General features: G+C 47.6%; 1 protein-coding gene across 1 annotated transcript in view; it reads left to right on the top strand.

Moving 5' to 3' along the window:
- Positions 1-12,304: 12,304 nt before the first annotated feature.
- The window catches only part of LOC121270422 (late histone H2B.L4-like), a 39,993-nt gene continuing 35,469 nt past the window's right edge, over positions 12,305-16,828 (top strand). Inside the window, exon 1 of the mRNA XM_041175782.1 lies at positions 12,305-12,400. Within this exon, the coding sequence (XP_041031716.1) occupies positions 12,305-12,400 (96 nt within the window). The remainder of the gene's footprint in view (positions 12,401-16,828) is intronic.

The following is a 16,828-nucleotide window of genomic DNA, read 5'->3' as shown; positions in this document are numbered from 1 at the left end:
GCTTCCCTGTGAGTGCAGCAGAAACTCCATTTATGTGTGTGTGGAAGGTCTCCTTCACATCACTATCATGCCTCTCTTCCTTACTCTCTCCCTTTCCTTACCATTCCTCTCCTGCCTCATCCACTGGCCTTTCCATCTCTTTCCCCTTTTCTACCTCTCCTTTCTCCTTCTCTTATTCCCTTCTGCTGTCCCCAATTCCCTTCACCCACTCCTCTGGTCAGGTTTATAATTACTGGTCCTAATGCATTCAGCTGTCTAGACATTTCTCTTGGAACCACCCATGTTCCATCATCATCTGGTGGTCTCCATTCCACAGCTACCCTCCTCTCTACCCCAGGATTTATAACTTGCTGTATCTTTTCCATACTTGTCCTTGGCTTCTGAACCCTCACCTACCTTCCCTGTGATTTCTGCCTATAACTCCTTATCATCTCCAGTATTGCAGTATTCCCTCAGCCTTGCTCCATTTGTTCTAACCATCTAACCCTGTTTGACTTGAGGAAACCATTTAGTCTCTACTTCCTGAGGAATAAACTAGTGATAGATTCAAACCCTTACATATGGAGTACATTGTCACACATTTCCTGCAACACTTCTGTACAGGGTCAGGGAGAGAAATCATGGGCCCACTGATCGCATTATGTAAGAATTTTAAATTTTTGAATTTAAATAAGTTTGTTCTATAATTTCAATTTCTTTGCACACAATACCAATATTATTACAATTGAATTTGCAATGTAAATTATATATATATTAAATGGAAATGATTGAATAATCAGCTCATCAAAACACCTTGCACCAAATTTATTTTCATGCCCTGTCCAAAAGTCATTCGGCAAATCATTTGAACAGCTAAGTCGTTCACTTCATATTCTCTGATTCAGAGGATGGCTATTGGCAGTCCATCGTCGTTTGTAAGATTTAACCTTTGTAATTTGGAGTCAAGAACATTCCTTCCACACAGAGCAACACACCACGAATCTAAAAAGATGGGTAGAAGAGTACAGCACAGAAGGAGGCCATTTGACCCATCAAGTCTGGGCAGGCTCTTTCAAGGAGCAATCCAGTTAGTCCCACTCTTTCCCCATATCCCTGTAATTTTTTTCTTCTTCCAAATAATTATCCAATTCCCTTTTGAAAGCTACCATTGTACCTGTTTCCACCACCTTGACAGGCAGAGCATTCCAACCATTCTGTGCAAAATGAAGCTTTTCTCATATCGCCTTTGTTCTTTTGTCAACCCCCTTAAAATTGTATCCTCTGGTTCTTAACCCTTCAGCCATTGACAACAGTTTCTCTTTATTTCTCTATTTGAACCCTTAATGATTTAAATGCATCTATCAAATCTCCTCTTAGCCTTTTCTTCTCTAAGGAGAATAACCCCAGCTTCTGTAGCTGTAATCCCTCATCCCTGGAACCATTCTAGTAAATCTTTACTTGAATCTTCACATCCTTTCTGAAGTGTAATGCCCAGAATTGTACACAATACTTCGTGTAGGGTGATTTGCTGTTTTATATTGATCTAGAATAACATCCTGAATTTTACACTCTACTCACCCGACTCCCATTAAACTGCTGACCACCCAACTTCCTTTCCTGGACCTCAGGCTAGCTGAAGCGGTTTATAAAGTTCACTATCCTCAGGTATTGTCCCTTCCACATTTAAAAATCATCTCCTAAAGAAAACAACTCTTGATCCTTCTGTCCTTGCAAACTACCACTCTATCTTCAATGGTCCTTTCCTCTTAACGTGTTGTTCCCTCCAGTACCCATCCTTCCTGCAAGTCCATTTTTGAATTTCTCCCAAGGATTCTGCCACTGCCACAACACTAAAACAGCTCTGAGCCAAGTTACAATGACATCCTCTGTGATTGTGCTGAGATACATTATCTGGCCTTGATCTTCTTGCAGTTTTTGACTTGGTCCCATCATTCCATCCTTTCTCTAATTCGTTTTCAGTATCATCCAGCTCAGTGAGAATCCTCTCACTTGCTCCGAGTCTTACCTATGTGGTCATAGCCAGAGCTTCTCCAACAATGGTTTCTCTTCCCACCCCTGTACATGCTAGCTTTCACATGTATGTTGATCAAGCTCTCCCAGCTCTAGCATCTCTCCAAACTCTCATTACACCTCCACCACCTCTGTATTGCCAGCCTCCTCATCCAAGATCCAGTTTTAAATCAGTTGTAATAATCTCCAGTTAGGTATGTCAAAACAGCACCATTCCATCCTGCTCTCTATTCACTGTCTTAAGCTGAACCATCTCTGAGCTGAGCTTTCCATCGCAAAGTGCCTAATTGATACTTGATATGACATTGGATAAATCATACATGTTATGAAATTTCTGCCTAACTGTACACAGCTTCAAAGGGGAATGCAGCACACATTCATTCATGAAACAATGGCCTGGGTTCCTCTGCTTGGGTTCCATAAAACACTCCTGTTGCACAATGATGTTGCCAAGCAACACCCTGAAGGTGAGAAAAAAAGAAGGGCCAAAGGTTGATCCATGGGAGCGTCAGTGGTAACAGTGTGTGAACAGGAAGAGAGGCCATTTAAAGTGATTCTCTGGCTACGATTAGATTGATAATGGAACCAGGTGAAAGCAGTCCCTTCTGGCTGGATGGGAACAGTGAGGCATGAGAAAAGGATGGTGTAGCCAACCACATCAAAGACTGCAGACAGGTCAAGAAGGATAAGGAGGAAAAGTTTACCTTTGTCACTGTCACAATGGGATGTCATTTTGATAGTGGCGGGGCAGAACCCTGATAGGAGGGATTCAAACATGGATTTCTGAGGCAACAAAATGTTCAAGGACTTTGCAGTGGAAAGGGAGGTTAGAGATGGGGCAATAGTTTGCAAGAAGGGTACACATGTGCTGCATGGACTCATACATTGTCTGCTCAAAGATCCTCAATATGCGTCAGGGATCTCCAACATTTGGAAACACATCTGCCTCTGGTGCTCCAGAAAGGCCCTTCTTGTCTGTGACACCTTAGGTCCAGCATCTTCATCCACTGAAACATGGCTGTGTCTGTCCTCCATCCCCTGCAGGAACAGCCCCCTGCTGACTCTGCTTCCCTATCCTTTACCTGCTCACTTGGAATGTGCTGCTCACTCAATGTTCCCCCTTCTAATTATGGTAAAGTTGTAGCCTAGGTGGGTGTGTCTGTGTAGCTGGATGGTGCAGAGGAATGATGTGATGGTGCAGGCTCTGTGGAGTCTCCCCTGCCCACCAAAGAGGCCATCGATGACTGTACATGCTCACTCTGCTCTGCCTCCTCTGCAGGCCCTATGGGAAACACAAGAAGGTGGTAATAAGAACTTGGCCTACTTAGCAGGTTTCTCAGCAGAACTAACCCTGTAGATGACAGAGGTCAAAAAGCCACAGCGTGCATTGGGCAGCAGTGTCCTTCACCTGAAATTGTGGTTATCAAATAATAATATTGGTCACAGCCTCCTGTATCACCTTTGCCCATGGACTGAAGTCATGGGGCTCTCCCAATTTCGAGTGCCACCTCCTCCATTGGAGTCAGAATGTGGAGGTCGGTCACATCACCCATCCGAGACATTTCCCGACTGTGGTGAGCTCTCTTTTCCTGCAAGATGAGGAAATAATGATCTATGAGTCAGCTACCCTCCCTCACCTATTCCAGCATGGCAATCACATCAGCTGTTGCGTTCCTGAGTGATGTTCCTTTCTCAATTGCTCACGTCCCAGTGATGCATCTAGCCACTAGATCTGACAATGTTGGGGAGAACTGTGGGCACTCAGTCAGCTCAGTGATATGCATGCTGGTGTCTACAGAGTTAGAGACTTGCCGCACAGGAGTCACTCGCCACTTTCCTTTCCAGGCCTAATCTCTTTCTACACTAGACCCATGTCCCTCTGGTGACTTCTCGGCTGCTGACCTCTGTTGTCATATCCATCATCTTTGTGCTCTAGGTGTGTTTCTTCTCCCAGATGTCAGGAACAAGATCTCCCTCCTCTCTGCCACTGCATTGGTTAAAGTCTCAAAGGAGGCATCAGAGAACCTTGGTGCCACTCACGGACATCTGCTCATGCTAGTGCTGGCCCTCAGCTATTCAATCTTAGTCATGGCTGCGGTTCACTTTCTCAAAGGCCCTTGGTTACCAGGGCCGCCTCCAGATGCCATGAATTGGGCACTGAATTGCCTCCAGGTCATTTAGGTCTTTGCATATGAAAATTATGTTCCATCACTGATACTGACACAACACTGGGTTGGGACCCAGAAATGATCCAGGGAACCTGGATTGAAAATCCAGTCACTGCCAGGATTGTTCAGAGTGGTGTTTGAATCCTGCATCTTTGAACTCAGAGACAGGGATGCTACCGCTAATCCAACAGTTTGTCTGATAAAAGGTGAAATGTAGCCAGTGGAACTCTGAACCTAAGCTTCACCAGCTTAATGATCTTTCATTCTGAGGACGCTCCTTACAAATGTCAAGCAAACACAGCTCAAGGGGAGGTTAATGCCACAAATAAGCGTTCTCACTAAGAAGTACTTACCCAAAGTGCATCTTCCTAGTTTTAAACTCCTTAGGGCCCCTCTATGGGGTGATAAATGTATCAATTTGCAGCAGCACAGACACTCGATAGTTATAGATTAAGGCAGACTCTTCAGAGAGCATCCACACTAAAATAATAGGGTCAGTATTTATTGGTCTTTCTGATTGCAACTGGGGATGCTTCTTCAACTTTTTTTCATCACTGAATATTAGTCAATATTGGAAATAAACAAACAACACCATCCATTATTTCTGATAGTATTTCTCCACAGAACTGACTTTTTAAATCAACAACCATAACACTACTGCCATTCTAGATGCATTTTATGGTTTATCAGTTGTCCCACTGGAGCTAACTCATTTGGAACTGGTTGAGTGTACAGAATTTACAAGCCTCCTGTCTGTCTCGTTTTAGCAATTACTCTTTTTCCATACCTTTAAAGTGAAGCGACATTCTTATTTACCCTGAGTCACGCTTTATTAAGCACCTTCTCTGAAGAAAGGCTCTCTGATACATTGTAACTGAGTTATTGCTTTTATCATCAAAGGACAATTTTTATTGTTGGCATTTTTACTACTGTTAGTAGGAGGATGTCTGTGATCTTTAAAGGACAAATATGCTGAGATAAATGTGTTTGTTTGCCCATCTTGGCATTTTGTGGCACTCCAGTAATTACAATTCCAGGAAATGCCTGCTGATAGTCACGTCCTGTACTTTTAAAATTGCACAGTAGGATAGTAGACATGGACATTGTAGCACAAGGTTACTTTGTCTGTATTTTATTTATGTTGAATTAACATAATGTAAAAATCTAGAATCAGTAAAGATAAAAGCCCCAATTTTAATCTGGACTGAAAAGTGAGATGGGGGCCAGTCATGGTGAGCAGCACTTACTCTAACTCACTAGTATGAGGCTGAGGCTATTTTAACTTCCAGGTCTCCTTACAATAATCCAACCTACCTCCTACCCAAAGCATGTGGAAATGATGTGAGGTCACTGAGTGGGATCAAGGTGAGTACAGCGAGAAGGTCAACACTGACGAGATCTATGAGAATGGCCTCTGGCTTTCAGGTACGTTGGCCATGGAGAGGCAGGGGAGGGGGAGGCACAGAAGTGGTAGGGTGTGATCTGATAGCAATCGCAGTCGGAGGATGAGGAGGAGGCCCAAAGTTTCCTTATAAGGCCTCGAGAAGGAATAGTCCTCCTTCTGGCCCACATGGAAACTTAAAGTAATTAAATTAACTTACCTTCTTGTCTTCTTCTGCGTCTCCTCTGCACAGCCCCCAGGCTTTGCTAGTGGGGACAGCATTTGACACCAAATGAATTACTGCATGTTAAAATCTATTCGTGGCCCAATAGACCTTTTTAATCGAATCGTCATGAGGCTTTGGCCTGGCTGCTGCAAATACCTCACATGTCTCCCAAAAACCTGAAAGTACAATTCCAGCAAGTAAACATGCAGTGGCATCACAGGGAAGGGCTCAGCCTCTATTTTGGCTCCTCGCATGACCCATTCATGTCAGGCATATGGGATTAAAATTGTTCTTGAAGAAAGAGTTAACTGATGTTTTGCAGTGTGTCTTGCATGAAAACATTGGCTTCCCATTGAGAAAGGTCTGGGTTCAAATTTCAGCCTTGACTCCATCAAATTCAGCAGTAGATGAGCTTCAAGTTATGGAATTTTTGGCTATTTGGCTAAGAAGATTTTTATTGGTTCACGCTACAATATGGTTCTGATGTAAAGTCAGATTCAGGATTCTGAGGCTAAATTCCCAAGGGCCCAATGCCTTTTCTTTAACTTGATAAAAGCCACTGAAGCAATTGAGAGCTCAGAGTTTTGATGAGCTTTCCTGCAAGATAATGTTTTCTTTCACAGCTTGGGGCAATAGAATGGATTGTTATCATATTCCAGTAAGCATTCAGGCACAGTAAGATAGGAAGGACAGCTTTCATGCATTCTCAGCATGGAGTTGTCTGGTTGCAATCCATTCCTATAAGGTTGGAAGCTGGTTTGATTAGCAGCACCATTGGCCAATCCCCAGGTACAAGGAGCTAAGGGAGAATCAGAGATCAAACTGTTGACTTCTTGTCCAGCTAAGAAACAGAAAAGGCAGACATGGTCAAAGTAATCTAGTTTCAGCTAGCAGGGAATCGCGGCCTAGTGAGTTCAAGGTCAGCCAGTTTCAGAAAATGTTCTGGTTAGAAGAGAGCATCCAACTAACACCAAGGATAGTCTGGTGTTTGCTGATATTCTTCTTTATTATGAGGAGTGTTATGAAAAAGAACTGAAGTTAGGTGAGATTTACTTATGTATTGACTTATTGGGAGGAAGTTTAATCCAGAAAAACTGGTGAATTTGGGCCAGGTGGGAATAAAGATGTAAAATATCTCAAACATGAACCCAACCCACCTCAAACCAACCAACTTCTGGGTTTAAAGGAGGCAAGAGACCAATTGCTCCCAGGAGGTTAGTTACCAACCCACTCCTAGGGGGTGTGCTACCAACGCGCTCCCAGGGGGTGGGTTACCAATGCGCTCCCAGGGGTTGGGCTACCAACGCGCACTCAGGGGGTGGGTTACCAACCCACTCCCGAGGGTTGGGCTACCAACGTGCTCCCAGGAAGTGGGTTACCAACACGCTCCCACGGGGTGGGTTACCAACGCGTTCCCAGGAGGTGGGAGACTGGAGACCAATCCGCTCCCAGGAGATGGGTTGTTCATTTGAGTATTTTAAGGAGGTTGTATGCCTAAGACTTTATCTGTATTTCAGGCTTAAACCTGGCTGGCCAGGTTTCCCCGGCTTCGGAAAACCCAATGGCTAAAGGGAAGTGAGCACTGCTGTGTTGACAGAGATAACCACTTTTCCAGTACTGCTAGTGGGTCAGGAGGAGTAGAAATGCTTCCCCTAGCACACCAAGCAACCTGTCAAACTCTCCCTGTGATCAGATGCCTCCCCCTCCCGCCATTCCCACCCATGATCACCAACTCTCCCCTCACACCACCCTGGATGAAACTTAACCTAGGCAATGGGGGTCTCCCCCATCAGCTGGAGAGCTGGTGAGAGCCCTGCATTGCCTGTTTTAGGGGAGACACTTAAGTGGCTGGTGACAGATCATCTCCAGGATCAAGGATCCCAGGGCAGAAATCTCAACCCCAAGGGCTGCTTACCAATCAGAGGCCAGCAATGAACCCCACCAGAGATCCAGGATCAGTGAGGCGTCCAAGCAACAGGTGATTGAGGCCAGTATGAAGGTCAGGAGGAGGGGGTGCTGAATAGTGGGTGTCCGGGGGGGTCGGAAGAAAGGGCTGGCGGGGGGGTGGCTCTCAGCAGGCCCCCTGCTGGCCAAAGCTGGGTCCCTTGCTCAAGCTGCAAGTGCCTTTGAATGAAAGGCCTTCCCGGGGGAACTTGCAAGCAAAGTCAACAGGATTTGCTTATCAGGCTCCCCGTGTGGTGACTGCCTCACCTGCCACATTAATTACCTAATTAAGGGCCTCAATTGGCATTGGGATGGGAAGGCTGTTCACTAGCCTACCCACCCCGGAGTTTTTTTATAATTCATTCACGGGATGTGGGGTTCGCTGGCTGGGCCAGCATTTATTGCCCATCCCTAGCTGCCCTTGAGAAGATGGTGGTGAGCTGCCTTCTTGAACCTCTGCAGTCCATGTGGTGTAGGTACACCCATGGTGCTGTTAGGAGGAGAGTTCCAGGATTTTGACCCAGCGACAGTGAAGGAATGGTGATATATTTCCAAGTCAGGATGGTGAGTGGCTTGGAGGGGAACTTCCAGGGGGTGGTGTTCCCATCTATCGGCTGCCCTTGTCCTTCTAGCAGATGGTAGTGGTTGTGTGCTTGGAAGGTTCTGTTTAAAGGAGGCTTGGTGAGTTTCCTAATTGGGACAGAAGTGGGAAGGCAGCAGGGACACAATCTGTCACCCTCCCACCCAATTAAATGCTCTCCTGCCTCTAAACCTGTTGGTGCCCCCTATCTCTCCCTCTGTGCTCTTCTTGACCCCCCCCTGTTATCACCATCTCCTCCAATCCACCAAACCACACTGCACCCACTCAACCCCACCACCCCACACCTCCCCGACTCGACCTTTTGATCTCTATCCTGAGCAGTATAAGCTTACCATCCGCTATGTGGCCTCTTCTGCAACTATCTCGCCTGACCAGGAGCCAAGCTGTCAACCTGGCTATCTTCCAGACAGACAACCTGTTTTAAATAAAACCTGCTTGCCATGGACTTAAATCTTACGGTGTTCAGGGAAATCCAGACTCTAACCAGAACTCCTCACCACCTCTTGGACAATCTCTGTCTCAATAAATATCAGGGCCATTGTTTGTAAAATAAACAAGCCTGTTGATTTACAATCCTTGTCTGATGAAAATATTAATCAGACTGTCTTTCAGTCTCATATTGTGGTACATAGAGAATATCTGGAGTTTTATCAATTGGCAGAAAAGCTAAATTCCATCTCAGAAGAGCCACAGAGTCCATTCTTAATACAGACCAGATATAAGGATCCTGACAGAATACCTGGTGCAAATAAGCTTAGTAGCAATGAGCAATACTCAATGGAACGGAGAGATAGAACAATTATCTGAGCAAGTGCTGCAAAGAGGCTAGGATTGGAAATGACAAAAACAGGAGCAACCTCCCTCTATTTAGTGCAAGAAGACATCTCAATGCACTTTGAAACAAGGAGGGAAGGGAAACTTTGAAAACCAAGCATAGGGAAAGGGGAGGTGAAAGAAGAAGCATGGGTGGGGACCCGAAGGCACAGTTGAAAAGGAAGACTTTGAAGAGTAGGAATGTAGCTGGCAAAGTGGAGAAGTGTTTCAGAGAGCAGATAATTAGTGATTAAAACAAGCAGTGCTCAATGGTAGAACTAAGGGAGTGGGGAGAGTGAGGAAAAATCTAGTACAGAGAAGTGGAAAGCGTATGTGTGTGCAGGACAATAAGACAGGGAGCGATCACTAAGATGGGGCAGAGCAAGGCCATGAAGAACTTTGAAAACAAGGATGAGAATTCAGATAGTGACACTCTGGGTCACAGCAAACAATTGAGAGGATAGGATGATGGCGATAGTGCAAATAACTGCATAGGCTATGACGCATTAGATCATTGAAGACTATGCAGAGGTAATGCTGGTAATGCGTCATAACATTCAAGGCTATGGGCTGGTAGATGGGATTAGGTAGGTAGGTCAGGTGTTTCGCATGTGTTGGTGCAGACTCGATGGGACGAAAGGCCTCTTTTGCACTGTTATTCTGTGATTCTGTGTGATTCTGGGAAGCCAGCTAAAAGTGTGCTGGAGAATCTAAGTGTTGAGGTGATAAAAGTATGAGCAAGAATTTTGGCGATTATTTGGAAATAGGAATCATATGGTGGGCACCGTTGCAGAATTGGAAGATTAGTTTTGATTGTGGAGCAAACACAGAGGAGAAAGCTAAGCTTGTTCCGAGCAGAATGCTAAGTTTCCACAATTTTTGACTCAGCTTCAGATAGTCTCCAGGAAGGCTGATAAACTTCATAAATCAGGCTCAGATGTGCCAACAGAGAATGCCATTAATTTTTTTTAACATTTGGCCGGAGGAAATTTTTTTCATCTTGGGCAGCAGACAAGCAATTTGGGAGATCAGTGACAACCTTTGAGTCAATAAATAAAGCACCAAGATATACAAGATATACCTCAGTGTCATCTGCCTACAGATGGAAGTTACCTCTGCATGCAGACACACTGCAGTACACTGCAGTTCACTGTGGGAGCAAAGGAAGAAACATAGCAGCAGCTGTACTACTAATAGTGAAACAGTCCCCATTTTAAGAAAGCAGAGTAAGAAAAGATCATTTGGACCAGCCTCCTGTCACTAGACCTTACATCCTGCCCTCTGGAATAAGGCATTCATGACCTGCCTGATGGCATGATGAGCTGCCAACTGCAAAATGCCACCCAGGTCCACAGATGAAACTGGCACAATGTGAATGCATAAAAGTTCAAGGCAACAGTGACCTTGATGGCTGCAGCTAGGGGGCTGCCAGGGAGGCTGCGAGGCATTAGGTCACTGTGCACCATAGCACAAACATCTGAGAAATCTGCCTGGAAATGCACAGTCTCCTCCAGCACTGTATCATCTGACTCTTGGGTGGTACACCTGATGTCTTGGGTCCTGCATTCTTCCCCATGTAGCCCTCTCTCTGTTCCTTGGGCTTCCTCCCGACCAGGAGGATGCCTCTGCTGAGCCTCCTCCTCGTTGTTCTGCCCAACATCATAGTAGCCTGTTCCCATCTCCGGTCCCTTAGCTACCAGTGGTTTCTACAATGGGGCTTTGTCTGTCAACCTCTGCTGCCGAGGTGAAGCCAGTACCCTGATGCCCCTTTCAGGACTTCCACCTCTCACGGTTGAGAAATACACACCTCTCACTGGTGCCACTTAAGCCCTTGAGGCATTAATAGACGGCGATTTTTCAGAGCCCATGCGATCTTCAGGGCGTTGCATTGGCGAAACGGGCAGGCCACGGGCGGGATAAGAGGGGTGAGTGGGCTCACGAGTGGTATTTGGTAGATATTTAATGTTTCAACTTACTGCTAATTGCATGCATAAACAGGAGAATTTCAAATCTCTTCAGAGCTGCTTCTACAGCTATAATAGGCTTCAGGTCAGGACTCTGGAGTAAACATAATTCTTGGGGCCTTGCAGGTTTCAGGCAGCCTTCCCTTACCCTGGGAATGGGGGTTGTGCTCTCCACTGGAGGCATCTCCTCTGAGAAGGAAGGGAGGGCCAGAAGAGGGAGGAGGCCAGGAGTCCATATTCAGCCTCCAGGGGAGCCACCTTTGGGAGGACAGGCGCAGGCACAAGGGGTGCAGGGCCAGCAGGAAGTGCAAGGCGGAAGAGACTGCAGAAGACGCCACTATCCTGCTGCCAGGGTATACAGGTGGCGAAGCAGCTACCTCAATATGCCTGAGGAGCAGTGCCAAAGGAGGCTACATCTCTCAAGGGTGACAGTGACCTCCATTTGTCAGATAATAGGCCCTGAGATCAGCACTAACTGTGTGGGTTGACACCCCATGCCAGTGGCATTGAAAGTCACGGCTACCCTCAGCTTCTATGCCTCCGGCTCTTTCCAGGGGTCGATGGGTGATCTTTGCAGTGTCTCCCAATCAACTGTCCACAATCGTGTCAAGCAGGTGACAGACGCTCTGTTCAGACGTGCATTGACTTTCATTCACTACCGCTGGGATGGGCCAACCAGGCGGAGTGAGCCTGGGTTCCCCTGCGTCCAGGGTGCAATAGACTGCATACATGTGGCCATCAAGGTGCCAGCGGGTGACCCCGGTGCCTTCGTCAACAGGAAGGGCTTCTGCTCAGTGAACGTGCAGACAGTGTGTGACCAAAGAACGCAGATTCTGCAAGGATGCGCAAGGTACCCAGGCAGCTCCCATGACGCTTACATCCTGAGACACTCCCAGGTGCTGAGGTTCTTCAGTGCTCCAGCCTGGCTGGATGGATGGCTGCTGGATAACAAGGGTTATCCACTCAAAAGGTGGCTCATGATGCCTCTCCGCCATCCAAGAACAGAAACAGAGCAGTGGTACAATAGGAGCCACACCTCCACAAGAGCTATGGTAGAGAATCACCGGTCTTCTCAAGATACACCTCCGATGCCTGGGCCGTTCAGTGGGTGCACTGCAATACCCACCAGATCGTGTGTCACTGATATTGGTTGCATGTTGCACGCTCCATAATCTGGCGCTGGAAAGGGTGGACGCAATGGAGGAAGAAGCTGTAGACGCAGATGCTCTGTCTGCACACGATGAGTCTAGTAGTGAGTCTGAGGACGAGCACACTCAAGAGAACACTGAGGAGGTAGACGCTGACCCGGGAAACCTTGAGGGAGGCAGGGACACCAAGGGGGCTTTAATCCAATGAACCTTCAGCTAGCCCACCACAGATGGACCTCCAACACAAGCCAGGTCAGCAGGCTCCATACTCGATATCTGAGAGCAATGTCTGCTTAGTTAGAAACATTAACTAAGCGCCTTGTCAATAAAGCTTAATGACAAATAAGTCACTCATAACATCATGGGTTCCTGTCCACCTGCAGAAGTAAGGAACACCCTGAGCCTTGTTCACAACTAAATCATTTAATGAATTCTCAAAACAAAACAGAAAAGAAACTTCATTCACAGGTGTAGGGCTGCAAACTGACTAATAATCAACTAATACTGGGGTGACAGAAAACCACCAGTGAGAAGCCTGTGTTGTACCTAAGGTGCCTTAAGCTTATGTTTGGGGGTGCTACGTCTAGGTGCTCCCCCCTCGCTGGCACTGGCATCTGAGACGGCCTGCTCACTCTGCTGTCCTGTTGGCCTTGATGACCTTAGTGGTCGTTCTCTGGCCAGTGGAGCTTGTGATGGCCCCACCTGGGAGGGAGCATCCAGTGGCACAGCTGGCATCTCCCCAGTCACCGTATCCTCATCGGATCCTACGGTCACTGGCAGAGGGGTGGAGGAGCAGCTGCCCACATCTGGAGCACCCTGAGAGTAGCCCGCAGAGATGACAGGCAGCTCGTGCGCCAATGTGAGGTTGCTTCGGACTTCCCTGTTCACCACTGACGGGTGGGCACCTAGCTGGTTTACTGGGATACTGGGTGTCCAATCCATTTCCCACACTGACACTGACCAGCTGAGGTCAATGCTGCTGTGAGGACTTACTGGTCCGAGCGCATCCCCAGGAAGCCCTGATTGTTCTCCTGGAGGAGCCTCTCCATGAGCGTCACCACTATCTCCATGGAGGAAGCATTGTGCTCGGCCATGAGGGTCAATGCATTGCTGATGCTTCACATAGACTCCTCCAACACGGAGACCATGGCATGCATTCCCTCATGTATCTCCACCAGTTCCTCCTGCAGACCCTGCTAGACTTCCAGCGTCTGCTGCCTCAGGGATAACTCCAGATACATATCATCAGCCACCAATTGAGCATGCTACTGGTCCCCTGCAGTCCTCCGACTGCCAGCACCATGGGCACTCTCTGTCTCCATCTGCACCTCAAGGGAGTATGAAGTGCCCTCACCCACTGTGCCCTGGGACACTAGCTGATGATCTAATCCCCACCGAGGTGTTGGTAACTGCGCTGGTGCCTGCCTGGCTGAGAGGGTGTGATGCTGGTGCTTGTAAGTTGTCAGGGCCCTCAGGTGTCAATGGCGGGCCCTCTGCCTCCTCATTCCGGGCCTGCTCCGGTGAGGCTGAAAGAAGATCAAGGACATTTGATTAGTTGAAATTGAGACACTGTTAATATACAAGCCTGGTCCCTGGATCAGGATGCGCTCCTCCTTCCATAATCAATGGGAAACCCATGTTGGAAGCTGAACTCACTGAACAGTCAACAGTGGAATTGTTGCAAGAACAGACATTGTGACCTCAGTGCACGGCACTCTTACCTCCCCCTGACACCCCAGCCTCATCGCTACCGGTGGACCTGGGTGCATGGTGCCTCCCCAGCTCGAGAGCCTCCTGCTCGTATCTGGTGAGAATGAGCAACTGTGCCTGCCGTCCACCAGTCCGTATCCACTCAGCATTATTGTGTGCATTCTTCTCCCGAAAAGGAGAGAGGAGCATTGATTAGTCCACCCTGTACCTGGATTCCCATCGCATCCCTGCCACCCCCACATTGCACGGCTTAGGTGACTCATGACCCTGGAGCAGCCATACACTCACACCAAGCAGCCAGGGCTGACCCCCTTGCCCAGATGCTACCTTCATCACATTTGCCACCCACACTGTATGACCTTCCAAAGCAAGGAAACACTACCACCTAGAGGGCCAAGGGCAGCAGGTGGATGGGTGCCCCGTCATCTGGCAGCTCCCCTGCCAGTCAGTCAGCATCCTGACTTTGACGTGTTTCAGAGTTCCAGCACTGCGCCTAGGCACAGGTCCTTGAGGTCTCTCCCAAAACAGTACTGTGGGTGTCAGAGTACCACATGCAGCGGATACAGAACCCAGTTCACCACTACCCTCCCAGGGTGGACTAGGCATGGGCAATAAATGCTGGCCCACCCAGCGAAGGCTCCATGCTGTGAATGATTCAATGCAGTAACTACATTCAGGGTTGGGGGTAGGGGAGGGGGGCGGGGGGCAGTGGGGCCAGAGGGGCCAAACTAAATGCTGTGCCAAGTGGCCCTTGCCAACGCGGTGCTCCCCCTTCCTGATTGCAACAGGTCGTTGAAGTGCTTGCGGCACTGAGCCCAGGAACGTTGCAGCACATGGTACACACTGACCCTTTCTGCCATCTCCTTCCAGGCACGTTTTGTCATGTGGGGGGGCCTCCTCCTCCTGTCCCTCGGCATCAGGATTTCATGCTATGCTGCCACCTCGTTGACGAGGGCAGCAAGGCACTCATCTGAGAGTCTCATGCCCTCCTGCCTGGCCTGCTCTCCTGCAGTGCTCTCAGGGGGCCCTCCTGTTGGCCATTGTTGCCAGCTTTTGCAAAGCTGCCCGCGCGCTCTTTAAACTGGCCGCTGGGTCACCATTAGACCAGGCAGTTATTGCAGTCCCGCCATCGCCTGCCCCCTCCCGCTGTCCTCGAGGGCTGCGAATCACGTCGGGCGGGCCTTAATTGGTCGGCTTGCACACAATGGCGGCGCAGAGCCGATCACGGATGGCAATCAGATCTGCGCCCGCCCACACCCGCTCCCGACCAGCCGCCCGACAGGGAGAAAATTCTGCCCCAGATTACCACATCTCTTCCCCTTTACTCAGAAATATATTTTACAGTTACAATTACAATTTTTCTCAAAATATCAAAGTATTTACACATAAGTAATTTACAAATTCAGTCTTTCTGGGGTCTCTTTATGTGTCTAGGGCGTCTCAGTTATACAGCTTCAGCTGCTTTGTCAGGAACCTCCTTTTCTGGAGTTGTCTGAACATCAGGTTCTTCCGTGGACACCTGCAAATCTGTTTCCTCATCTCTTGCAGATACAGCCAACCCCTCAGACACATCTGTACTCAGTTGAGTTTTTTCAACAGGAGACATTGACTCAGTCATGAAAACTGATGGAATCATTTCTTGGTACATTGTTTCTCTCCTCCTAATATGATCCACATGTCTCCGTATGACTCGGTCTTCCACTTTCACATGGTAAGAAAGAGGTCCAGTCACTGCACTTATTACATTTGACAACCACTTCGGACCTTCTCCAAAATTCTTCACATATACCGTCTTTCCTATGGTAAACTTCCTGTCACGACTATGCCTGTCTTGTCCAGTTTCCTGACTTCCCTGACTCCTTTCCACCTTCCCCCATAAATTTGGTATTATTAAGATCAACCTCATTTATCATCAACAATTCTGGAGGTGTGGCACCTGTTGTTGTGTGAGGGGTGGTCCTATATTGGAAAAAAAAACATGCTAGCTTGCTCGCCATGGAATCTCCAGTTAATTTCTTCATGCCAGCCTTGAACGTTTGAGCCACTGTCTCGGCCAATCCATTTGAGCAAGGGTGGTACGGTGAAGTTTTTACATGCGTTAGGCTATTGAGGTTGATAAACTGTTGAAATTCAACACTTGCAAATGCCGTGCCCTTATCTGATACGATCACTTCTGGTAGTCCTTTGATGGCGAAACTTTGTCATAGCTTGTCAATTGGAGCGGTTGGTGGCTTCACCTCATATATGTCCATCCATTTTGGGTGAGCATCAATAATAGGAGAAACATTGTTTCCATAAAAGGTCCCACACAGTCAATATGTAACCACATCCATGGCCTTCCTGGCCACTCCCAAGGGTATAATGAAACTGTTGGAGGTAACTTTTGCTGACACTGCATACAACTTCTCACTAAGCTCTCTATTTCTCTATCCATCCCAGGCCACCATAGATAGCTGCGCGCTATGGCCTTCATTTGGGAAATTCCTGGATGTGCACTATGTAGTTCAGTTATCAATGGCTTTCATCCTTTGAGGAACAATCACTCATGCTCCCCACAATGAGACCCTCCTGGCTGGTTATTTCATATCATCTGTGAAAACACAGTTTCATTTTGTCAGATTCCTGCTCTTTCGTACATCAGATAAGACTGGGTCTCAACTTGTCCAATCTCTAATCGGTCTAGAACATACCGGTGATGAATCTAAGAAGGTCAATAATAAAATGGGTTCTTGGGGGACTGGAATATCCTCATAGTCGTTTAAGTACATCAGCATTTGCAATTTGATTTCCAGACCTATGGATGAAAGTATACTCATTAACTTCTTGCTGAGGCTATGGGTGGTATAGCCTTGTCCTCCCTGAA

This window comes from Carcharodon carcharias, chromosome 1 (genome assembly GCF_017639515.1).
Source record: "Carcharodon carcharias isolate sCarCar2 chromosome 1, sCarCar2.pri, whole genome shotgun sequence".
Lineage (NCBI taxonomy): Eukaryota > Metazoa > Chordata > Chondrichthyes > Lamniformes > Lamnidae > Carcharodon > Carcharodon carcharias.
The sequence above is the reverse complement of the archived record's forward strand: the minus strand, read 5'-3'. Positions and strand labels throughout refer to the sequence as shown.